This window comes from Oncorhynchus gorbuscha, linkage group LG22 (genome assembly GCF_021184085.1).
Source record: "Oncorhynchus gorbuscha isolate QuinsamMale2020 ecotype Even-year linkage group LG22, OgorEven_v1.0, whole genome shotgun sequence".
NCBI classification, from domain to species: Eukaryota; Metazoa; Chordata; class Actinopteri; order Salmoniformes; family Salmonidae; genus Oncorhynchus; species Oncorhynchus gorbuscha.
In genome coordinates, this window is record NC_060194.1 from 16,433,795 (window position 1) to 16,460,598 (window position 26,804).

The window sequence follows — 26,804 nt, forward strand, 5'->3', positions numbered from 1 at the left end:
ATATGTAAACATCTTGCGGCCTCTTAAGCATTCTAGTACAGTTAAATAGTTAACACACGCAGCGGTCTAAGGCGCTGCATCTCAGCCTACAATCCCAGGTTCGAATCCAGGCTGTATCACATCCGGCCGTGATTGGGAGTCCCATAGTGCAGCGCACAATTTGACCAGCGTCGTCCGGGCCGTCATTGGAAATAAGAATTTTAACCGACTTGCCTAGTTAAATAAAGTTCACACACACAAAAAAAATATTTTGTTGGCATTTACGCATGTCCCCATTACCAGTAAAACATAATCAAAACCTATTTCTTTCACTTACTCGCTGTGCTGTTTCATTGTTGAGTCATTTCATTCTCAACAAGGATTTCTATGGAACGCCCCTTTGGGTCGTTGCGTGTCAAATAACATCTGTTTCAGTAGCTATAGTTAGCTAGCTAACTATATAGTTAGGTGTCATCTAAAATTACCCTAATTTATAAGACAGTTCTTATTCGATTATGGTGATCGGACCCATCTATGTGAAGCTAGCCACAATAGGGATTAGCCACAATAGTGGACTTTGCAGGTTAGCCTTCAAAATAAAAGTATTGCATAATTCGACTATTTGTATTCATTTGCATCACTGTCAATTACATACTTTTACTTAGAAGGCAAACCGCAAATTCCACTATTGTGCCTAATCTTTATTGTGGCTAGCTTTGCAACACAACTCGGTCCGGCCTCACTAGCCAGATTAAGCTATCTTATTATGTTAGCTTTGGGCAACATGGTTAAGTAGCTGGCTAGCTATTTATTTTCATGAACTGAAGTTCAATTTCAATAGGCAAACAACAAGTGGCAACCTAGCTAATACTTACTCACAAGGATTCCTAAATCATTGCTAAGAATAATGAAAATGACTGCAGTTTCTACTGGCCATTGTTTTTCAGGTTGGTTGTATTGGTGCTAGCTAGGTACCAAGCTAAAGCTAGCTACCCCAGAAGTTTCAGCCGAACAAAGTATGCTTTATTACCAACGCGGTATTGTAAAAACATAGTTCGTGGCCGGTGTTTGCTTGTTTGCAGACTCTTTGTACAGCTTTGACAATGCTACTGTATATTTTTTGACACGCAAAGACCCAAACGGCGTTCCATAGTATGCATGTCGTGACGCTAATAGCAGTGACGCTATTACTGTGTTAATTCGGTAGGGCAACATCTGAAAAATAGCGCACTTAGTAGTGTGTACCGGTGCTCGAGCAGTCAGCAAAAGTCAAGATCACCCACGACAGAGAACGGTTGATTGTTAAGGGCAATGAATTCCATCATCTTGCCTAATGGATTTAGCCTTTGAGTTGTCTCGCTGAAATAGTCTTACTCTTTCAAATGACTGCTCGACTTCTTGACTGCTCGATCCACACAGCAGACATTGTGTGGGCTAGGTTAGGAATGCTGTGTTGCACATCTAGAGAAACATTGTACGTGGCGTTAATACGTAATGTACCTACGTTATATAGGAATGCACGGTAGCTTTGACATCGGTTTTTAATGTCTGCGTTAAACTAGACATCGGCATCTTTAGCTAATATCGTCCGATTCCGATATATCGTGCATCCCTAAATGCTTCAACCATTAGAAACTGTGCGTATGCATGGTCTCAAGTTTGTAGAAAGGTGAGCACATTTTCACATCAAGTTCAGTTTTTATAAAATGCCAACTTTGCATGAAAAACATTTGTGTACACACGGTTTATAAACGAGACCCCAGGATCCCAAATGGCACCCCATTCCCTATATAGCGCCCTACTTTTGACCAGGCCCCATAGGACTATAGTCAAAAGTATTGCACTATATAGCGAATAGGGTGGCATTTGGAACACATTGCTTGACAAGACCACTGCTTCCTAACACAGAGCAGAGAATGGAGAGGTGTGAGTCCTCTACTCCCATATATGGTCCGGCAGCTACATGCCTCCCCAAAGTCCTCCTCCTTCTCGCTCTCTCTCCCAGTGACACATTTCCTCTGACGGCCTGGAATCTGCCCAGTTCTTCTCACTTATGAAGTCAGCACCTCTCAAGTTCTCTCCCTCTCTCAGCCCGGTAAAAGACACAAAGAATGACGGAGAGAGTCCGCCTTGCCAACAATACTTGGTTAAAGAGAGTCAGAGAGCAGAAATAGCCTTATTGGGTATCTTATACTGTAGCATTACCCACTTCACAAATATCACTGAGATATCTCAAAAGTACACCCAGTACTGTATTTATTTTCTTGACAAAATTATCAGCTTGGGCAGTATTTGAGGGAGTTTTGTCTCTGGAACAGACTCCACATGTAGTTGTACACAAGCACGCACAAACTACCTCAGGCATTTGCGTACGTGAACACAGCCTAACCTACAGTGCCTTCAGAAAATATTCAGACCCCTAGACTTTTTCCACATGATTAAATTACAGCATTATTCTAAAATTGATTAAACCGTTTCCCCCCCTCAATCTACACAAAATACCCCATAATGACAAAGCAAAAACTATTTTTAGAAAATGTTGCTCATTTACATTTAAAAATATATATAAAAAACGGAACTATCATATTTACATACACTACTGTTCAAAAGTTTGGGGTCACTTAGAAATGTCCTCGTTTTGAAAGAAAGGCTATTTTCTTGTCCATTAAAATAACATCAAATTGATCAGAAATACAGTGTAGACATTGTTAATGATGTAAATTACTATTGTAGCTGGAAAAGGACAATTTTTTTTATGGAATCTCTACATAGGCGTACAGAGGCCCATTATCAGCAACTATCACTCCTGTGTTCCAACGGCACGTTGTGTTAGCTAATCCAAGTTTATAATTTTAAAAGGATAATTGATCATTAGAAAACCCTTTTGCAATTATGTTAGCACAGCTGAAAACTGTTTTTCTGCTTAAAGAAGCAGTACAACTGGACTTCTTTAGACTAGATGAGTATCTGTAGCATCAGCATTTGACTCAAAATTATCAGAAACGGGGTATTTTCTTCTGAAACTCGCCAGCGTATTCTTGTTCTGAGAAATGAAGGCTATTCCATGCGAGAAATCTCCAAGAATCTGAAGATCTCGTACAATGCTGTGCACTGCTCCCTTCAAAGGACAGTGCAAATGGTCTCTAACCAGAATAGAAAGACGAGTGGGAGGCCCCGGTGCACAACTTAGCAAGAGGACAAGTACATTGTTTCTCAAACTACAGACACCGGACGCCTCAAGTCCTAAACTGCCAGATTCATGAAATACTACCCGCTAAAAGCAGCAGTCTCAACGTCAACAGTGAAGAGGCGATTCCGGGACACTGTCCTTCTAGGAAGAGTTGCAAAAGAAAAGCCATATCTCAGACAGGCCAATAAAAATAAAATATTAAGATGGGCAAAGGAACACAGAAACTGGACAGAGGAACTCTGCCTAGAAGGCCAGAATCCAGTAGCCGCTTCTTCACTGTTGACATCGAGACTGGTGTTTTTAGCGGGTACTATTTAATGAAGTTGCCAGTTGAGGACTTGTGAGGCATCCCCACAGCATGATGATGCCACCACCACACTTCACCGTAGGGACGGTGCCAGGTTTCCTCCAGACGTGACACTTGGCATTCAGGCCATGGAGTTCAATCTTGATTTCATCAGACCAAATAATCTAGTTTCTCATGGTCTGAGAGGCTTAAGGTTCCTTCTGGCAAACTCCAAGCGGGCCGTCATGTGCCTTTTACTGAGGAGTGGCTTCCGCCCACGTCCTGTGGGGGTACTGGCCAGGCCATCTCCGCCAAAGAGCTTCAGTGATAAACATATTTGTGAGTGAGAGGGTAAGAGAAAAAGCTGCCTGGAAATCTAACTGTCACAACTGATTTTAGCAGTCACATCCAAGATGTGAAAAGGGTATAAAAAGGTACAAGACGAAGCCTACATCTAAAGAGAGACACCAGGGTCATATTCACCAGTAGACACTAAACGGAAGAAAATGGACTGAAACATGGAAGGACTTCCTGAACTTGTCCATTAAGAAACTCACATTTTCATTTGTTGTGCATTAGTAACGAATATGATCCAGTTGAACATGATACAACACAAATAGCAGCAATCTAACCATCCAGACTCCCCCCAACATTCCTGGACAGGATCTTTGTTTCCAGCTCAGGGTATCATCCTTTACAAAGCACCAAATTGCAGGGGGTTGACTGATCTAGGAGACATTCCAAATGGCACCCCATTCCCTATATAGGGCACTACTTTTGGCCAGGACCAATGTTTCAAAACTATTACTTTTTCTCTCAGCTCCTTGGAGAAATTTGTAGAATTGCAGGAAATGGGCTTATTTTTTTTATTTTTTTTTACAAATAATCTACCTACACCACCAAGATGGGGCCACTAAAATCCAGCCGTGCACATGGGCTGACCGCGCCCTTCGCAATGCCCCCTGCCACACTGAGCACCTAAGCCCCCTTTTTATCCAGAAAGAACATTGGTAGCCTAGGCTAAAGGCATCAGCATTCATCAGTTTGGCTGGCACATAGCCAAACTCTGCTAGGGTGAACCGAACGAGCGTGCTTGCATACTCCCTTAAAAAGATCTTCACCTGAAAAAACAAGAAGCGGTTTTTCCATTGTGAGACGCCGTAGCCACTATAAACTTCCTCAAAATAGTCAGAATTAATACAAGAAATCTGTCATTAATTGACGTTTTTGCAGAAAATATCTTAGTCATGCAATTTTACATCTAACTAAGAAAAAATATGCTTGAAAATGAGTCATCTCTGGTTGAATGACAAAGATTGTTGAAGAATCCCTACTGTTGACCAATTACCGACAAAGGAGCGTAGACTTTGGCTACCGACTTCAGCTTGCCTCCATGTGTGCCCGGACAGCCGGGATAAAAACCCACCAATGTGCAAAAAGAACACAAGTTACAAAATGTCATAATATATGCACAAACTCTTCTGAACTCTTTCGGATTGGAAGCATGTGGACGCCATATGGAAGAACTGGTACTGTGAAACCTGACAAACACAGCTAAGAGAGACAATTCTGCCAATTGAGCAACATTTTGTGTGTGTGTCTAAACTAGACGTTGACCGATTAATCGGAATGGCCAATTAATTAGGGCCAATTTCAAGTTTTCATAAAAATCGGAAATCGTTATTTTTGGGCGCCGATTTTTTTTATTTTGAATACCTTTATTTAACTAGGCAAGTCAGTTAAGAACACATTCTTATTTTCAATGACGGCCTAGGAACGGTGGGTTAACTGCCTTGTTCAGGGGCAGAACGACAGATTTTCACCTTGTCAGCTCGGGGGATCCAATCTTGCAATCTTACAGTTAACCAGTCCAACGCAATAACGACCTGCCATTATTGCACGGTCGTTGCACTCCACAAGGAGACTGCTTGTTACGCGAATGCAGTAAACCAAGGTAAGTTGCTAGCTAGCATTAAACTTATCTTATAAAAAAACAATCAATCATAATCACTAGTTAACTACACATGGTTGATGATATTGCTAGATATTATCTAGCGTGTCCTGCGTTGCATATAATCTGACTGAGCATACAAGTATCTGACTGAGTGGTGGTAGGCAGAAGCAGGTGCATAAACATTCTTTCAAACAGCACATTCGTGAGTTTGACAGCAGCTCTTTGTTGTGCATCAAGCATTGCGCTGTTTATGACTTCAAGCTTATCAACTCCCGAGATGAGGCTCGTGTAACCGAAGTGAAATGGCTAGCTAGTTAGCGCAAGCTAATTCTCATTGTGTTGCTGGTTCGAGCGAGGAGAGGGATGGAAGCTATACTGTTACACTGGCAATACTAAAGTGCCTATAAGAACATCCAATAGTCAAAGATTAAAACACAAATGAAATACAAATGGTATAGAGGGAAGTAGTCCTATAATTCCTACAACCTAAAACTTCTTACCTGGGAATATTGAAGATTCATGTTAAAAGGAACCACCAGCTTTCATATGTTCTCATGTTCTGAGCAAGGAACTGAAACGTTAGCACATATTGCACTTTTACTTTCTTCTCCAACACTGTTTTTGCATTATTTAAACCAAATTGAACATGTTTCATTATTTACTTGAGGCTAAATTGATTTTAATGATGTATTATATTAAGTTAAAATAAGTGTTCATTCAGTATTGTTGTAATTGTCATTATTACAACAACAAAAAATATATACAAATATAATTAATTAACCGGCATCGGCGTTGAAAAATCATAATCGTCGACCTCTAGTCTAAACCACCTGGATATCAGTTAAAAATTTGAGAGGGAATTTAATCTAGGCCCAAGAGTCACCAGATGTCTTTGGCTACATCAAAATACACACAGTCGAACAGTATCCAATCTGATTTGTAAAACTGCATCCAGAGGTAACTTTCTAAGGGTGTACAGCTGGTCTGCTGTGGTGGTAAGCCTTTCCCAGGGTGCATCCCAAATGTCACCCTATTCCATATATAGTGCACAACCTTTGAACAGGGCCTATAGGGCTCCGGTTCGAAAGTAGTGCACGCAGCCCCAGTCACCGGTCGGGAAAATCCATTCTCTTAGCATGGGAAACCATGACTCATCTTGGCAGAGGACTAGATCATGGGAAAGGGAATATCCATTTTCTAAAAGCAGTATATCAGTCATGGGATACAATCAGTGATTTGTGTAGGGAAGAAATAACCCAGGTCTACTTTAAGAGATGACAACAGGGGGAAATATGATGAGAAGCGTCAATTTCATGCCCTTTACAGCTACAATTTGCTAGAATCTTTGCTCAAACTACTACTATAATGAAAAACCCTGTACAAACCTCAAGGAATTTCAGGGATTTAAAAGTGACGTTTCTGAATCTGTTGTGTTGCAACTATGAACAGACGCTGTCTGTCATGGCATATTTAAGAGCATAATATTTATATTGGTGTGAATAAACTCTAGCAAATCATGGCTTTGTATGGTCAGGTTCAACAGAGAGAGAGAGAGAGAGAGAGAGAGAGAGAGAGAGAGAGAGAGAGAGAGAGAGAGAGAGAGAGAGAGAGAGAGAGAGAGAGAGAGAGAGAGAGAGAGAGAGAGAGCAGTCTAACTGTTGCAGTCGGCAGACCTATCCTTCAGCCCCCACCCCACACATTTCGTTTTTTTGTCCTGGTATTACACAACTGATTCAAATAACCAACTATTCAAGCTTTGATTATTTGAATCGGCTGTGTAGTACTAGGGCAAATACCAAAACGTGCACACAGGGGAGGGGCCCAGGACTTAGTTTGGTAAACTCTGCTTGAGGCTACAGACTGTCAGTGAAAAATATAAGGTCTACTGAAGACCTAAGGTCATTTAGCAGACACTCTTATCCAGAGCGACTTAGACTCAACTGAGGTAGGGAAGTCAACCACATCTCAGTAACTGCAATGCAAACCGAACTCAAGAAATAACTACATTATATTACCACAGTCTACCACTGACCAAACAAATTGTTTTCTGTAGGTCTTAAAGGGTATCTAGGGAGAACACTAGAGGTAACCCAATCCCCTGCCGGTTATTGGATGCAGACAGGTCATATTGAAGACAGGGTGGTTTAATCTATAGTCTGGCTGAAAGAAGCATGCCTCAGGGGCAGAAATATTATCTCGCTCTGTGATGTAAATTCATCAAAACGTTCCATTGCTGACACATCTAGTTGCCCTGTGAGGAGAATCTGTCCCTTATGCATGTAAGCCTAAAGGCTCCACCCACTCACTAGCCTTGGGAGTGACATTCCTGACATTCCCATGCAAATCAGACAGTAGAAAATGAGTGAGAATATCTCCGTAAAACTCTTTCCTACTGCTTACTTGCCTTGGTCACTGTCAGAGTCTGCTGAGTTGTGTGTAAGAATGGCCTGGTTTTGAATCTAAAAACAGTCTGTAGGTTTCCAGCATAATGGACGCATCATGGAAGCTTCAGGCACTCACACAGGTCGCCACGTGTGTACTTGACTCAATGCAGAATGTGTCAACAGCTCTGCTAGTCTGCTGTACAAAAGTCGACAAACTGCCTGCACTCCAAAATTGTATAGTGATATGTAATTGTTTAGAAAAAGTCACTTGCATTATGGATGCTAAAATAGAGAAAATGCATAGGTTAAGATGTCAATACCTCACCAATATATGCAAGATTTTGAGCAAACATCATACCTAGGCCTAATGTTTGCTCAAGGGGCAGCTAAAAAGGGAGCATATTGCAGTCACTTGTAATGATTAACACAATCCTGTTTAGAGAGGGGGAGACAGTACAAGACCTAACACTTATCCACTGAGTCAGTTGGTTGTGTTTATGGAAGGTTTCATCTTGTTGCTAAGTGGTCGCTAAACTAGCTATGAACTGTTTGAGCTGCATCCGGTGATATAGAAAGAGACAGACCACACCAGTATGTATGGTGCACGCATCTCACGGCCTCACTCACCTCGCTGGTTAACCACATGAAACCACGATTGTCGACAGACCACTTTTGGCTGCACACAAATAGGGATGTGTACAAAATAAGCACATTTCTATGGTACTCCTTATGTCAATTAACGTGTAAAATAAATTTGCAAATGAATCAAAATATTATCAACACATTCAATGAGTGAATGGTGGGATATGAATTATAACCCCACAAAATATGTCTGCATTGTTTGTTCTAGGTAAGCGGTCTGGTTGTCCCTCAATAAGGTGAACGGACACTCAACCCCCACTCTCCTTGTCAACTCCCACCTGCTCGCGTAAGTCACAGTGCACTCTCACCCACCGCCCCTTCTCTCTTTCTCTCCCCCTGTGCATTAGCTCTCATAGCAGAAAATTAATACATTTCTTTGAAGCTGCAGTATGTACCTTTTTGGGTGACCTGACCAAATGCACATAAAAATCTGAGTTATAGATCTGTCAATGTCATCAAAAGCAAGTATAAGAAGCGGCAGATGTGTTCTATGTGCGCTATTTCTATGCGTTCCGTTCTTCAGTTCCGATTTTAATACACCAGCTTCAAACAGCTGAAAATACAACATTTTTTGGTCCTTGAAAATATATTTCACAGCTGTTTAGATGGTATAATGATTCTCTACACTTTGCATTGCTTGTTTTGTCACAAACTGAATTTAAGCAAACTATTAGAATTTTAGCAACCAGGAAAAGGCTGAGTTATTTCTGCATATTGCACCTTTAATTCAACTGCGGTGTATGCTGCTCTCCCTTAACAGCACTGTGTGGATGGATCAGAAAGAGCATTGGGTCATACAAGGGAATACTGAAGAAACCATCTAAACTGAAGAATTCCTGCTTAATCCAATTCATTTTTTGACATTGTGTTTTCACGGGGGGCGTCTACAAGCCAGTAGGCTACTCAATGGTGTGAACAAGAGCTGCCTTCTTGACATGATCTTAGCCATACTGTATCGAGCGTCTCAGAGTAGGAGTGCAGACCAGGGACCAGCCCCCCATCCATGAAAGCTATTATTTGTGATCTAAAATACTAAACTGATCCTAGATCATCACTCTTACTCTGAGACACTCTATAGCGTACATAACCTTTGTGTAACTAGTCAGTTAAGAACAAATTCTTATTTACAATGACAGCCTAGGAACAGTGGGTTACTGCCTTGTTCAGGGGCAGAACGACAGATTTATACCTTGTCCCCTCGGGGATTCGATTTAGCAATCTTTCGGTTAGTGGCCCAACGCTCTAACCGCTAGGCTACCTGCCGCATAAATATATTACCCACAACAAACATGTGTAACTCCTCTCAGAAAAGGAGGTGGGGGTAGGTCTTGATCACGATCTCAGATCGTACCCAGACAACACATTCTAACTTAGTCATGTTCCAGATCACATAAGAGTTAAAACACATAAAATGACTAATGCAAACTTCCACAATGAGGGGTCTAGGGCTAGGCCTATTCATTTTAGTCGTCACTGCCAGGCCTGAGGGGTCTACTCATTTGAGCCTGCAATGTGACTCATATCTGACTAGCAAGCCTGAACAACATGCCATTGAATCAGTACTGGCCAGTCATCTGTTGAATCAGTCGGACAACTCCGGGGGTCGTATGTATCAAGCATCTCACAATAGGTGTGCTGACTTAGGATCAGTCTAGAATTTTTTAATCACAATGAATAACAATGGACAGGGGGAGCTGATCCTAGCACTCCTACTCTAAGACGTTTGACCCCATGACAGATCAGTCATATAGCCTACTACATACAGTATGATATTATTCGGACACTCCTAGTCTAGCGTCCCAAATGGTACCCTACACCCTTATAGTGCGCTACTTTTGACCAGAGACCATTTTGCACTACTTTTTAAGTAGTGTACTATTGAGGGAATAGGGTGCCAGTTGGGACACAAACCTAGGCTAGCCCGGTGCTATTGTTGCTGTTGAAGGGATTGTTTGGGAAATCCTTTCCCAGAATCAGATTAACACTTGGATACCATTTTTATGACTGAGTTCAGTTTGAATTAAGTTGCCAACTAGCATTAGCAGAATGACTGGAAGTCTATGGGAACAGCTAGAATGCCAGCTGTTCCTGTAGACTTCCAGTCAATGCGCTAATGCTAGTTAGCATTGGTTTACAAAACTATGTCCAGTATGAACAAAGTTAGTCATAAAAATGGTAGCGTAGCACCCTGTATTATGGGTATACTCAACAGCATTTAAGAAATATATTACCTTCAACAGTGTTATCTTGTGATCAAGTCATCAATGTTTTGTGATTGGTGTTGTAAAAAAGTTAGCTAACGAGTTAGCAAATAGCATGTTTGACATTTCAGTGTATATACTACCACTGTTAACTCTTTGATTAGCAGTTTAGCAAAAAATATATATGTACCGTATTATCGGCATACGGTCCCTTACTATTTTGTTAAATTACAAGATTATCCGTTTTTGTAAAAAAAAAACTCCAAAGTGTATACTAGATAGTTGACTAGCCTTCCGGTAAAAAAAAAAATGTTGGCCTGTCAACTTTTCATTGCGTAGCCCAGTGCACCCTCCTGTAGCCCCTTAAAAATGGTTCTTCACCAACATCTTATTCAGTGTTGTAACCAAATAAGTGTCTCATTATTTGTTTTACAGATTAATCTTATGTTTTGAATAAGTAGATAACAGTTTAATACTAACATGTATGAATAATTTAGGTAAAAAGTTGGATATTAAAGTATGTGTGGACTGTCGCACAGCTTAATTTTACAATATACAGCATGTCCCACAAAAGAGTGTGTGTGTGTGTGTATATATATATATGACTTTTTTTTTTTTTTAAAACTCAAAGCCTAACTTAACTTACATAAACTGATCAGCTAGCTTGAAGGGTGGCTTTAGTCACAAAAAGTACCATTACTTCCCAGGCCATTTGTATGTTGAGCTCGAGGTGATTTAAATCCTCCAACCTCTAGAGTGTCCGATGTTGGGATGTTGGGGGGAAATTAGCAAACCATGAGTTCATCTGACTTAAGCAGATAAAAGGGCTTTAATGCAAAAATCCTGAACTACCCCTTTAAGTCCTAACAACGTAACTAACAGAAGGCAATGTATGAACATATGACTAAGTCACTTTGGATAAAGCTTCTGCTAAATGGCATATATTGTATTATATAGGGAAGGGAAGTGACTCATTGGGTCAGCCCAACACCACTTCTACCGCGTGGTCTGTGTGCTATTATGAAGCATCTGAAGTGACTCTGAGCCTATGTAATTACCACTGTGTGTGTGTGTGCATGTAGGCGCAAGATAAAACGCAAGAGGGGGGTTCACTCCTTGACTCCTGCCCTTGAGACAATAATGCTAACGTTCTAGGTCTATGATATCAGACAAGATCTCCTAATCAAAGACTTATTTCACCCCAATTAATCTGACGAAGGCCATTAAACGAACACACGTTAATCCTTAACATAAGAAATTAACAAGAATGGCTCAGTCAGACAGCAAATAGCTATTTGGATTGGTGTCAGTGCTTAAGGCGTCTGCATGCTTCCTATCCGAAACAATTAGTGCAAATATTCTGATGACATTTTGTAGCTTGTTTGTTTGTCTTCGGCTGTTTGTGAACACACATTTTTTGTGGGTCTGTTCCCTAAATCTACACCCCTTTGTTGGTGATTGAAGAATCCCTGCTGTTGACCAATCAAGTGTTTGTCATTCAAGAGATGAATCATTTTCATGCAAATGTTTTCACTTGAGAAATAGTTATATATAAAATTGCGTGACTAAGATCGTAGACTAAAAACATCAACTCAAGAAATATGTCATTAAATATCTTAGATGAATTCTGACTATTTTGAAGTAGTGTGTACTTGCTACAGTGTCTCAAGATGGACAAACGGTACCATTGACACCTTTTTCTCATTTGTCAAGCTAAGGTCTTTTAAGGGAGTATGCGAGCACACTCGTTTGGTTCACCTAAGGCGCCAGCCGAACCGAAGCATGCGGAAGGCTTTACACCGCTTAACAAATCATTCTGCGCTTTCGCCTTCTTTGCTGAAGAACGCAGCCTCTGGCTACACTGTTCTTACAGGAAGTGATTATAAAGGCAGGATCTATCTTGTCAGTCTCAATGCACACAGTCAACTCAACTACATTATGAGTGTAGTACACATAACCTAAATGGCACCCTATTCCTTATGTAGTCCTCTACTACCCCATAGGCCTTGGCCAAAAGTAATACACTGAATAGGACGACATTTGAAACATGACAAAATACTAGCTAACCACTCATAACAACACATTCCTCTCTGGATTGACTCACTGCTAAATGGTGAACCACAGTTTACACACACAGGTATTTTTGGTTGAGACTGACTGAGTTACCATTTGAAGACATACATCAGAATCTCCATATCAAAGGCTGCTGTGAGACACTCCCAAATACAATTATAGTTATTTGATACAAACTACCGTTTAATCTGTGAAATGACATTAGAAATATACGTGTACATAGGCTACCACATATTGATTGACATGGTCCATTTTAGACTACCCCAGGGAGAGACACTCGATGGCCAAGAGCCCAGGCCTTCCAACCAATCCCCTTCGGACAATGGAGGCAACAATGTTACAATGTGGTCTGCGAAAACTCTTGACACGATATATATTCACTTCAAAAAACGTTAAGTTACATCATGGCATAGGGGGCTACATTTTATAGTAGACTCGCGTAAAATGTCAGCTTCAAATTTCAACTATGGTAGGAAGGAAGGCCTGCTCTGATATCTTGTCTTCTACATTCCCTCCAGACAGTGGACGACAATGGGGGACAAACAAACACAATGCCTACCAACCAAAATGCGTCAAAATGTAATGATACGGGCCTAAAACTGAACAATGTAGTAATTTACCTTGGCAGGCTACAGATAAACACAAAAATGTCGATTTTTAGACCATTTGATACGAGTGAATTCACATAGCCATTCGGTTTTTCGTCGCCCCATCCGGCCGCCGATATCCCCACCCAAAGTTCCCCAACTCATTCCTCATCATTACCCTTTGTCGAATCCCTTGAACATTTCATTAGCCTATAAAATCTTGGCATAACCAATATAAGCTGGACAATCATTTGAGAAAATAAAGTATAGAATCTTACCTTGACTCGGGTTTTTGTCTTTGTTTATAATTTCAGAGCAGCATTTACTGAGAAAAAAAAGTATCCCGTGCGCTTTTTCTAGAGAAAAAAACTGTTATTCACGGAAGGAAATACTGCAAAGTGTCAGTGATGTGCCTTAACCGTTTAAAATTATGCTTGCCCCGTTCAAAATACAAAAAAAGTCGATGAAAGCGCGATGTAAATTATTTTACTAGGGGCAGCTCGCCCGAACACGTTACAATAGATCCTCAGTCTAGGGCGAAATATTTTTTCCTTCAACAAAGTGGACGACGAATTACAGTCACTTATTCTTATCTAGGACCGCCCACACAGGAAATACCGACTCTACTTGGAGGGCAATGGAGCAGACCTGTGAACCCTTCTATTCCTAAATAACATTAGTGACCCTGAGCACTTCAAACACACACGCAGTCTGGTTTTACTAACCTTGTGGGGACACACAATTGATTGCCATTCAAATTCCTACTTACCCAAACACAACCCTAAACCTAACCATTAACCTAGCCCTAACCCTAAAAACCCAAAACCTATCCTTAACCCTAAAAGTAAACACCCTAGAAATAGCCTTTTTTCGGCAAAATGTCACCAGTTGGTCAAAAATAAATAATTGACTAGTCTTGTGGGGAATTAAGGTCCTCACAAGTAAAGTTAAACATGTCCACACACACACACACACACACACACACACACACACACACACACACACACACACACACACACACACACACACACACACACACACACACACACACACACACACACACACACACACACACACACACACACACACACACACTGTAATTTGTTTAGATACAAAGTTGTATTTACTCAGATAAGGATGGTTTAATATATGACACACATTATAACTTGTCTGGAAGGCTTCCGGTCCAACCTACTGATAACTGCGGTTACTAAGTGATGATTCAACGCTCTTACCTCAGAAAGAGAGCAGACATTCTGGAGATCAAACGTGAGACTATACTCTCAAACACAATTGTTTGAATGTTGCTCAGTGAAAAACAGTAGTAAACTCCTCCTGAGAGACACTGTAGTTTAGTGAAACCACTATTGGGTTGTTCATGTTGTGTATGTGATCAGTGACCAAACAGGAAGCTTTAATGACCCTCTTGTTTACTTGGCAGAGCATTGTTTGTTTGTAAGACAACATCATTTATGCTGCCTTACTTTGAGTCTGCTAAAGAAGTTTGCTCCCTTTTTTCGTAAAAAAATTTATGCAAGCATGACTGTAAGTCAGTCGCTTTGGAGTGACTTACAGTGACTTATGGAGTGACTTATATTATAAAAGAGTTACAATGTATTTTCTAGGTGGTGTAAACTGAAAAACAAGACATATCACTGACACTGAGTAGGGCTCTGCATAATATAGGTTTAAATGTATTTATTCCTCTGTGAAACATTATTATAAAAGATATGATGTGTTCTTGGAATGAGTGTGTGTGCATAGTCAAATGAGAACAGTGACTATAAGCCTAGTGGCATATCCTCAAAAAGGACTTCCGCTATTGAGATACCCTTACCCAACGTATAACAAAGCACAACCATGATTCCATATCTCTAAGTTATCCCATATAAGAAATGGACGGTTGTATAAAAATGTTTTACTGCAAAAGTGGTTACATTAATAAGTATTTGTATCCCAAAATTGCAAGTAGTCAGTTGTCAGCTCGACATATACAAACAAACAACATTTGGATATTTTATTATCTAGACCTTTAAACACACAGATACAATCATCAGAAATACTTCACTTTTTGGTTGCTGTTAAATAGACAAACTGCTTTAATTCACTGCTGTATCAATCAAATGTATTTATGAAGCCCTTTTTTACATCAACCGATGTCACAAAGTGCTTCTACAAAATCCCAGCCTAAAACCCCAACAGCAGCCAATGTATATGTAGAAGCACGGTGACTAGGAAAAACTCCCTGTATGGTCCTGCCTGACAAAACTGCATACAGTTGTTTGATCTTGTGACTATTGTAATCAGCTCTTAGGCAAGTGGGCTCAGACACTGTCATTTTTTTCCAGTCTAAGGTGGATTTTATACAGTATGTTTAGCTCCTACTCTTGCAATTATGTTAGCCCCCCCCCACCTCCTAGATTTGACGCCAAATACAATACGGCGTCCAAAATCCAATATAGCTGAAACCTTAACATAGAATGTTGGGTTAATCGCCTGTATATGTATACGCTAAATGAGATACATTTTTCTGATGTGTGCACTGTACTTATGACCTGTACTCAATACTATTTTTGTGTACTTCAACTATGTTAGGAATCCAATATGCCCACCATATACACTCTAACACCTTTGTCTGGATATATAAAATGGCAGCAGACTGCTTGGCATGGAAACGCCAAGTATTCCAAGTCATGAGCCTCTTTAAAGATCAAACGAAAGGAACGGGAATCCCACCCTGGACTCTAACACCCTCTTCCATAGCTTAACAACTTGCCTCTCCAGGATTGGGATCTTAAGTCACCTCCTTATCATTTAGAAGTTTGTTTTGATTCATTGCTAGTCCAATCGATCTGCCTTAATCCAACATGACCATCTCCTGGCTCACTGCATTTCTGATGCACATTGGGATGTTCCAGTGCACTTTTATCCTGGTTGGACTCCGTTGGCGCATTGCTTCTTCCAGACCATCCTGGCTGTCTGCCCTGGAGTTGCCATATATGTTGACTTGGTGACAGTTATGGTGCATGTGGAGGATGCAACCACACATGACAACTGCATAAGGCGTTGGTGTTCACTATAATGAACCAACACAACCTGACACGCATTGACAAGAAATGGGCCGTCACATTTCATAGGAATTGCACTTCTCCAATGTCAATGCCACCCTGAATATTCCAGAACTGTCCTTGATAGGCCCACTCCCACCGTCAGTCCTCTCCTCGGGCAGTTACTAGAGACAGAGACGCTATGGAACTGGACTGCCATTCAACAGCCAAAATGCCGTCTGGAAATTGCTGGCGTGCATTACCTCATTTGCAACCTATTTCGCTACCAACCATGGCTGGCTAGCCCATGTGACACCTGAACTGGTCTCGCATGTGAAGTATGAGCTTTCATGTTGAGGTGACTCATGCATTGGTCTTGGAAACTGCAGTAATCCCAACAAGGACATATGCCCCATTTATGGCAAACAAGAGGCGCCTTAGAATGGTAAAACTGTATGTAATCATTTATGGTGGATGGAGATTGGCTGTGAGATAGTGGTCTTTTTGCATCATGCTTGATCTGCTCCACCTCCTCTGCAACCCTTTTACTGTCCATCAAAGCCCAGGGATACTCATCAAATGTACATGTATATGTGTGTGGAGCTGTACTATGTCCCTCATAACCAATGCTTCTTAGTCATAGTCTATGACCTAGCTACACTCTAACTATCTTCTCAGTAACCCTCACAGGTTATGTCACTCTCCAGTCCGTAATCAATGCCAACCACCCACAGTTAATATCGGCCAAATTATCATCCTGCCGGACTTCCGAAGGAATATGACCCGAAGGACTTTTGGCCACATTCAACATAATAAATGGAGGGATAGTAATGGGGGGATAGTTGGAAAGATCTAAAGGCAAGTCAGTCTGTGACAGCCCTTTCACAGACCTTCACAACCAGACAACCAACTATCCCCCCATTACTATCCCTCCATTATTCAGGCTGGGATAACATAACAGTTAGTCAATGGTTCTCATTTGGTATGCAAGATGCATCTGTTGACTGCCTATACTGAAATGTAGAAATGAAAACTGATCACACCACAGCTCATTATTCTGCACTGCTAGAGTTAAGTGGGTGTGTCACAACATCTACAGTATAAATGTAACCACGTTTGCAGTCAAATATTTTGCCACAACCATTGATTTAATTTATGGGAGACCTTAGAGATATGGTAAAACATGGTTGTGATTTGTTATACCTCGGTTAGGGGCATCTATAAATGTTGGGGGTTTTGCCACCAGCCGAGATCTGCACACATTTAGACATTGTGTCATCAACCTATGACTGCACAGCTGCTGTTGTGCATACTTGAGCCCCCCTGTGGCTAAATAACACTCACATGAAGCAACAGGGATCTCTCCCCCAAATCATCAGCCACTCATCTACCTCCTAATTACCATCCTATAATTAATACATGTTTAACTCAATCGGGGCTAATGTATGAGTCATACATTATAATTCAATTAAATTAGTAAATTATTAATGAATAAGTAATGATAAATGAATCTAGGTTCCAATTAAGCTGTAAGTGAAAGAGATTACATTAACACAGAATGATAGTCCTTTGATTTCTAATCAATGTATTTGATGATGTTAGGATAATGTCATTGTGCAGTCAAATAATTAGTCACAAACAAAACAACATTTCAAACGTTGCTTCTCATATTTGTTTTGTCTTTTGTCATTTAAAAATGCCCAATCAGGATATCTGTACTTTGTGTTTAGGTCCTCAGTTCCACTGCACAAGTTAGGTTAAAAACATATGTTGTCTAAACCAGGGAGGAATGTCAGGTCACACAGAGTGCAGCAAACCCACTAAGAGAGAGAAGCACAAATAGGACATATTTTGGTAGGCCTGCCCTATCAAGTGTTGTCAGTGGGAAGTCTGGTTCTGAAGGACATTCTCAGGAAAATGCCTTTTCCCTGTTTTGGGCTTTGAGGACAGCCTTACATTGCTGTACATTCAGCATTCAGTGCTGTCTTTGGTGTGTAATGGTGGAAGAATAAAGCCTTTATTAAGTATAGCTCTATGGTGATATTAAGTATAGCTCTATGGTGATATTAAGTATAGCTCTATGGTGATATTAAGTATAGCTCTATGGTGATATTAAGTATAGCTCTATGGTGATATTAAGTATAGCTCTATGGTGATATTAAGTATAGCTCTATGGTGATATTAAGTATAGCTCTATGGTGATATTAAGTATAGCTCTTTGGAGGTGATGGCACTTAATCATGGTGGCTTTCTCAGGAAACCTCATCCGAACCATGCAAGTCTTCGCACATGGCATCTCTCTCTACCTGCAACAACTGAACTTTACAGGAACTGAGTAGCGCTGATAATTACTTTATTTGATCATGTATGCCCTAATCTACTGAATGAGAAACTGAGTGATGGTGCTCTTGATGTGTTGCCATTGATTTGGGGGAGGTAATGCTACAGCCTTTGCAACACAAAGTGTTTTATACAACACTGTCCTCCAGTGTTCAATGTAGAAATTCCACAGGCCACACGAGAAAGAGACAAGTCCGGGTAGATGGGGAAAATCCTGACTTCCATTTAAGTCTCATTTATATTGGATTCAATCCATTTAGCAGAAGTATTGCGGAAGATCCGCGTTATAGCGCGATTTAAATTTAAAAGGTAGGGCTCCCGCGTCCGCGGAGACTGCATTCAAGGTAAATGTTGCATATGTCGGGTCATTATGAAATTACCTTTACATTATAACGTGGATTTTTTTGCGATATTGATTGAATCCAGACCTAACAGGGGATTTCCACTATCAGCGTTAAATCATATAGCCACACGAGCTTCACCCTCATGTGGGTGCTAACAAACACTAAAGCATGCTAGGTACTGTTAGGTATCAACAGTCAATCCAGCAGAGGCTGGAAGCCAAAGTGATTGGTCAATGGCAGAGTACTTGCATAAAATTCAGCTATCCTCAATTTTGGCCCTGTTCACGCCCCAGCCCACTTCGCTTCCCCCTGTTGAAAATGAAAGGATTTCGATGTTTCAACGTCCCTTGTCGTCTGCTCTGGAAACCCACTGTAAATATCAATTAGACGTAAATGGAAGTTAGGATTGGCCCCTTATCTTTGAACTGAACCCACTTGAAAGAATGAATCTTATTCAAACATTTATTTGATCCAATTCTTTGGAATGTAGTAGTCATTGATCAGTCAGAAACTACGTAGGGCTTGAAGCTGACCAGGGAGTCAAATAGCACCCTATTCCCTACATAGTGCACTACATTTGACCAGAGCCCTATGGGCCCAGGACAAAGTTATTGCACAGTATAGGGAATGCGGACATTTGGGTCCAAGTATAGAAACATAATTACCTCAGTCAATAAGGCCTTAACTGCTTAATCATTTTTTCTTTCCTTTTTTTTTATATCTGGGATGGCAAATTACATTTAGCAGTATTGAAGAAAAAAAAACATTTTGTAGAAAAAAATGGCACAGACATTTGTGACAGTACAAAAACACAAGGTGATATAACATACCAACTAAATATAAACATTACGTAAGTAAAGAGACGTGTATAGTTTTTTCAATAATGAAAAACATCTCCATAATTGTACATTTCAGAATTATATCATGTCATCTGAAACCATATAAAATAGTTATCTGTAACACTGTCCTATCCTTCTCTCGCTTTCTCTCTCTCTCTCTCTCTATTTTTTTTTCACAAAACAATATCATAAACAACACAAAGTTCTTTTAAATATATCAGTGCAACATTGTTTTCACATCTAGTGCTGCAGCATCCTTTCCTATTGAAGAGGACCACACCAAAACATGAGGCCCTTACATTTTTGAGAGGTGAACCCATAGAAACAGGAATGTCTCATTCTAATTTGAGTGATTCTAATCCTGTGGAATATCATTAAGAGCTCAAAGCCGAACCATGAAGCATCTGTCTAACTAGGTTCCCTGAATGAAGGAAACATGACAGAGGCGAAACATAGAACCTCAAATAGACCCCGGCCGAAGGAATAAACGGTATAGCTACATCACATCCATTCATTGAACCTTGGATCCATGTTTTTGCCGTTTTATATAGTACTTTGTTTTGCATGAACACTTTACGTTAGTGTTCAATACAGACAAAAGGAGAGCACATAGGATGTAAGCTACAGTACATGAAAACAGCATGGCAGAAGAGTATCTTTCATTCTAGCAAGGTCCATCATTCCACCATAGACATGTAGGGCCAGTTCCCCAGAACCCAGATTAAGCCTTGTCCTGGACTAAAAAGCATTCTCAAAGAGATTCTTAATCTGTCTGGGAAACTGGCCCAAGTATTGTCATAGCAGCATTTTTTCTCTCCTAGAGATGCTTCACCCCCTCCAGTCTGTTGTCTGGTTGCGTCCCAAATGCCACACTATTCCCTATATAGTGCACGACTATTGATCAGGGCACGTAGTGCACTCTAGGGAATAGGGTGTCATTTCAGACACAGCCGATGGGCTCTTTACTCTCTTCTTGTTAGGCCTTTGTAGCGAATATAACCATTGGCCATAATAACACACTCTTTTCCCAGGCGGCATTGTGAGAGCACCAATGGAACATAACAACACAAAATACCCATTAAATACATGAGGACATCCAGACAACATCACCTATGATACAGAGAGCACAAAGAAAGGATACTGCAGCAGTTTGTATTTTTTTTTATATAAAAGGCCGCTCAAATATATTAAAACCTATGTACAATAAGTTGGATGTGTCATGTACTATGGGGATGGCATGAAGTCCTGCCAATCTGACTCCACCAGCCGATGCCTATGTACTGCTATGATGATCAGAACAGAATCAGACTCTACCAGTGGATGCCTATGTACTGCTATGATGATCAGAACAGAATCAGACTCTAACAGTGGATGCCTACTTACTGCTGTGATCAGAACAGAATCAGACTCTACCAGTGGATGCCTATGTACTGCTATGATGATCAGAACACAATCAGACTCTACCAGTGGATGCCTACTTACTGCTATGATCAGAACACAATCAGACTCTACCAGTGGATGCCTATGTACTGCTATGATGATCAGAACACAATCAGACTCTAACCAGCTGATGCCTACTCACTCATATGATCGGAATAGAATCAGACTCTACCAGCCGATGCTTATACATAATTATGTTTAGAACAGAATCAGACTCTACCAGTGGATGCCTATGTACTGCTGTGATCAGAACAGAATCAGACACTACCAGTGGATGCCTATGTACTGCTGTGATCAGAACAGAATCAGACACTACCAGTGGATGCCTATGTACTGCTGTGATCAGAACAGAATCAGACACTACCAGTGGATGCCTATGTACTGCTGTGATCAGAACAGAATCAGACACTACCAGTGGATGCCTATGTACTGCTGTGATCAGAACAGAATCAGACACTACCAGTGGATGCCTATGTACTGCTGTGATCAGAACAGAATCAGACACAGTACCAGTGGATGCCTATGTACTGCTGTGATCAGAACAGAATCAGACACTACCAGTGGATGCCTATGTACTGCTGTGATCAGAACAGAATCAGACACTACCAGTGGATGCCTATGTACTGCTGTGATCAGAACAGAATCAGACACTACCAGTGGATGCCTATGTACTGCTGTGATCAGAACAGAATCAGACACTACCAGTGGATGCCTATGTACTGCTGTGATCAGAACAGAATCAGACACTACCAGTGGATGCCTATGTACTGCTGTGATCAGAACAGAATCAGACACTACCAGTGGATGCCTATGTACTGCTGTGATCAGAACAGAATCAGACACTACCAGTGGATGCCTATGTACTGCTGTGATCAGAACAGAATCAGACACTACCAGTGGATGCCTATGTACTGCTGTGATCAGAACAGAATCAGACACTACCAGTGGATGCCTATGTACTGCTGTGATCAGAACAGAATCAGACACTACCAGTGGATGCCTATGTACTGCTGTGATCAGAACAGAATCAGACACTACCAGTGGATGCCTATGTACTGCTGTGATCAGAACAGAATCAGACACTACCAGTGGATGCCTATGTACTGCTGTGATCAGAACAGAATCAGACACTACCAGTGGATGCCTATGTGCTGTGATCAGAACTCAGACACTACCAGTGATCAGAACAGAATCAGACACTACCAGTGGATGCCTATGTACTGCTGTGATCAGAACAGAATCAGACACTACCAGTGGATGCCTATGTACTGCTGTGATCAGAACAGAATCAGACACTACCAGTGGATGCCTATGTACTGCTGTGATCAGAACAGAATCAGACACTACCAGTGGATGCCTATGTACTGCTGTGATCAGAACAGAATCAGACACTACCAGTGGATGCCTATGTACTGCTGTGATCAGAACAGAATCAGACACTACCAGTGGATGCCTATGTACTGCTGTGATCAGAACAGAATCAGACACTACCAGTGGATGCCTATGTACTGCTGTGATCAGAACAGAATCAGACACTACCAGTGGATGCCTATGTACTGCTGTGATCAGAACAGAATCAGACACTACCAGTGGATGCCTATGTACTGCTGTGATCAGAACAGAATCAGACACTACCAGTGGATGCCTATGTACTGCTGTGATCAGAATCAGAACAGACAGACACTACCAGTGGATGCCTATGTACTGCTGTGATCAGAACAGAATCAGACACTACCAGTGGATGCCTATGTACTGCTGTGATCAGAACAGAATCAGACACTAAAGAATCAGAACAGAATCAGACACTACCAGTGGATGCCTATGTACTGTGATCAGAACAGAATCAGACACTACCAGTGGATGCCTATGTACTGCTGTGATCAGAACAGAATCAGACACTACCAGTGGATGCCTATGTACTGCTGTGATCAGAATCAGTAAAGAAAAGGCAACACAAACTTTCAAAAGGCACTGTCGGAACTAAACACAGGTCTAGGGCCAGGGCAGGCACCCCTCTGGACACACACACACACACACACACACACACACACACACACACACACACACACACACACACACACACACACACACACACACACACACACACACACACACACACACACACACACACACACACACACACACAAAATGCACAAATCGATGCCGACATACAACAGAAACATAACATGGCCAGCTGAATAGCCAGCCGCACGTCAGGATAGTGAATCAAAGTTTTTATGCTCTTTCTTTCTGTGAAACAGTATTGACTTCAGAGAAAAATGAAAAATCATATATTTTCAGAAGAAAAATAACAAAAACAATGATAAATACTTTCATATTAATTGGTCTCAACACCAGCATCTGATTACATAAAAACAAAGCACGTCACAAAACATCCAAAAAACTAAATAATCATTTTTGCTGTACACATTTTCTTTATACACAGTGCCCCCTACTGGTAAATTCCTTTCACTGCAGCCCCTGAGAATATCACGACTCGGTCACAACCTCCTACCATCTCTACGGCTGACTGCGTCCAAAATGGCACTCTATCCCCTACATAGTGCACTACAGGGCACCCTATCCCCTACATAGTACAGTATATATGGAATACGGTGCCATTTGGGTCCCAACCCTCCGTCCGGTGGTCTAGTTCCTCCAGCTATGAGGCTGCTTGTGCTTCCTTCCCTCAGAGGAAGCTCACGCCTTTAGCTTACGCCTCTGAGTAGCTGTTCTGTGCATTCAGCTTGCTGTCCTTCTTTAGCTTGACTCCGTCCACCAGCTCAAAGTTATAGTTCTCCAGAGCCGACAAGTTCCTGCTGTCGGACATGTGGCCGTGTGAGCAGGCACAGTAGAGGACGACACCACAGATAGCCCCCAGCAAGACGCCCAGAGCGCTCATAGCGATGATGGTGATGAGGATGGGGTCCAGGGTTTTCAGCATGTTGCCTGGGCCACCCAGCTCACTGTTCTCCACTACCGCTGGGTAGTATGGGTCTATTGCTGAAATTGAGACAGAACAAAATGACTTTAGTGGTCTGGGGTGGTCTATCAGTTCCTGCCGCTGCCTTCGGAACACACATGTATACCAGTGCTGGTGTGGGATTGAATCTGGCCCACGGCCCGTCTAGCACACCATCTCTCTTCCTTCCTTTCCTGTCTCGCTTCACTTCATTTTTTAAGGATGGAAAGAGCCTTAAAAAAGTATGAACAGCTGGATACATATAGGCATAGCATAGGTTAGACGTTAGGAGGCTCGTCACCCACAAGCTCTAACAAATATTACGACCATGAATGAGCACTGAGGTAGTGTACTTACGGTATATGCAGATCTCTGTTGGCTGGGACGTAGGAGCCTCGCGTATATCTGGATCTGAAGGGGGGAAAACAACACCCGTCCAAAATGGCCACGTTATTTGAGTTGTTACACATCTTAAACAGGATCAGAAGTGTAATAAAGCACCAAAACCAGAGAGCAAAGAGGGTTGCAAAATTCCCATAACTTTCCCAAATGTCTCAGTCTTTCTAGACATCCTGGTTGGAGGAATCTGCATTTCCTGCTTATTTCCTACTTATTCCAGGAACATTCCAACTAGGCTATGCAGCCCTAGCAGAGAGTTATAGACCAGGGCGGTGACACTTACCCTTACACTCCTCTGTTGTGAGTCCATCCAGGATCTTGATATTGTCCAGCGCGATATGTCCTGTGCTCCTGTCTCCCACTCCCTCAATCACCACCTAGCAACAACAACATAAACATATAGGTGAAATACTGCTATATAATGCATTACTTCTGACCATAGGGCCCATATAATGCATTACTTCAGACCATAGGGCCCACATATGTCACGCCCTGACCTTAGAGATCCTTTATTCTCTATTTTGGTTAGGTCGGGGTGTGACTAGGGTGGGCATTCTAGTTACTTTATTTCTAGTTTGGCTTGGTATGGTTCCCAATCAGAGGCAGCTGTCTATCGTTGTCTCTGATTGGGGATCATATTTAGGCAGCCTTTTCCCACCTGTTTGTTGTGGGTTCTTGTTTGTGTATAGTTGCCTTGAGTACTGCATATCTCCACGTTCGTTTTGTTCTTTATTGGTGACATATATGCATTACGTCTGACCATAGGGCCCATATATTGCATTATTTCTGACTGTAGGGCCCATATAATGCATTACTTCAGACCATAACACCCATATAAGGCATTACTTCTGACCGTAGGGCCCATATAATGCATTACTTCTGACCATAGGGCCAATATAGTGCATTACTTCTGACTATGGCCCATATAATGCATTACTTCTCACCATAGGGCCCATATAATGCATTACTTCTGACCATAGGGCGCATATAATGTATTACTTCTGACCATAGGGCCCATATAATGCATTATTTCTCACCATAGGGCCCATATAATGCATTACTTCAAACCATAGGGCCCATATATTGCATTATTTCAGACCATAGGGCCCACATAGTGCCTTACTTCAGACCATAGGGCCCATATTGTGCATTACTTCTCACCATAGGTCCCATATAATGCATTACTTCTGACCATAGGGCCCATATAATGCATTACCTCTGACCATAGGGCCCATATAATGCATTACTTATGACTAGGGCCCATATAATGCATTACTTCTGACCATAGAGCCCATATAATGCATTACTTCTGACCATAGGGCCCATATAATGCATTACTTCTGACTAGGGCCCATATAATGCATTACTTCTGACCATAGAGCCCATATAAGTCAACAACGCAGCCACTGCCAGCTAGCCTACTTCAGCAGTACTGTATCATTTTTAATAATTTTAGTCAATAAGATTCTTGCTACGTAAGCTTAACTTTCTGAACATTCGAGACGTGTAGTCCACTTGTCATTCCAATCTCCTTGCATTAGCGTAGCCTCTTCTGTAGCCTGTCAACTATGTGTCTGTCTATCCCTGTTCTCTCCTCTCTGCACAGACCATACAAACGCTCCACACCGCGTGGCCGCTGCCACCCTAATCTGGTGGTCCCAGCGCGCACGACCCACGTGGAGTTCCAGGTCTCCGGTAGCCTCTGGAACTGCCGATCTGCAGCCAACAAGGCAGAGTTCATCTCAGCCTATGCCTCCCTCCAGTCCCTCGACTTCTTGGCACTGACAGAAACATGGATCACCACAGATAACACTGCTACTCCTACTGCTCTCTCTTCGTCCGCCCACGTGTTCTCGCACACCCCGAGAGCTTCTGGTCAGCGGGGTGGTGGCATAGGGATCCTTATCTCTCCCAAGTGGTCATTCTCTCTTTCTCCCCTTACCCATCTGTCTATCGCCTCCTTTGAATTTCATGCTGTCACAGTTACCAGCCCTTTCAAGCTTAACATCCTTATCATTTATCGCCCTCCAGGTCCCCTCGGAGAGTTCATCAATGAGCTTGATGCCTTGATAAGCTCCTTTCCTGAGGACGGCTCACCTCTCACAGTTCTGGGCGACTTTAACCTCCCCACGTCTAC

At 41.7% G+C, this 26,804-nt stretch overlaps 2 protein-coding genes across 5 annotated transcripts in view; both read right to left on the minus strand.

The window, feature by feature from the left end:
- The window catches only part of LOC124009519 (integrin beta-1-like), a 32,734-nt gene extending 18,871 nt beyond the window's left edge, over window positions 1-13,863 (minus strand). Inside the window, exon 1 of one of the 2 annotated variants that reach the window (XM_046321375.1) lies at window positions 13,575-13,863. The gene's annotated coding sequence lies outside the window, so the exon portion shown is untranslated. The remainder of the gene's footprint in view (window positions 1-13,574) is intronic. The other variant, XM_046321376.1, reaches the window with a different exon arrangement.
- Window positions 13,864-23,581: 9,718 nt separating this feature from the next.
- The window catches only part of LOC124009512 (neuropilin-1a-like), a 52,996-nt gene continuing 49,773 nt past the window's right edge, over window positions 23,582-26,804 (minus strand). For all 3 annotated transcript variants that reach the window (XM_046321360.1, XM_046321359.1, XM_046321358.1), the window contains 3 exons: window positions 24,951-25,044; window positions 24,626-24,679; window positions 23,582-24,309 (listed from right to left, as the gene is read on the minus strand). In XM_046321360.1, coding sequence (XP_046177316.1) covers window positions 24,020-24,309; window positions 24,626-24,679; window positions 24,951-25,044 — 438 coding nt within the window. In that variant the 3' untranslated portion in view covers window positions 23,582-24,019. The remainder of the gene's footprint in view (window positions 24,310-24,625; window positions 24,680-24,950; window positions 25,045-26,804) is intronic.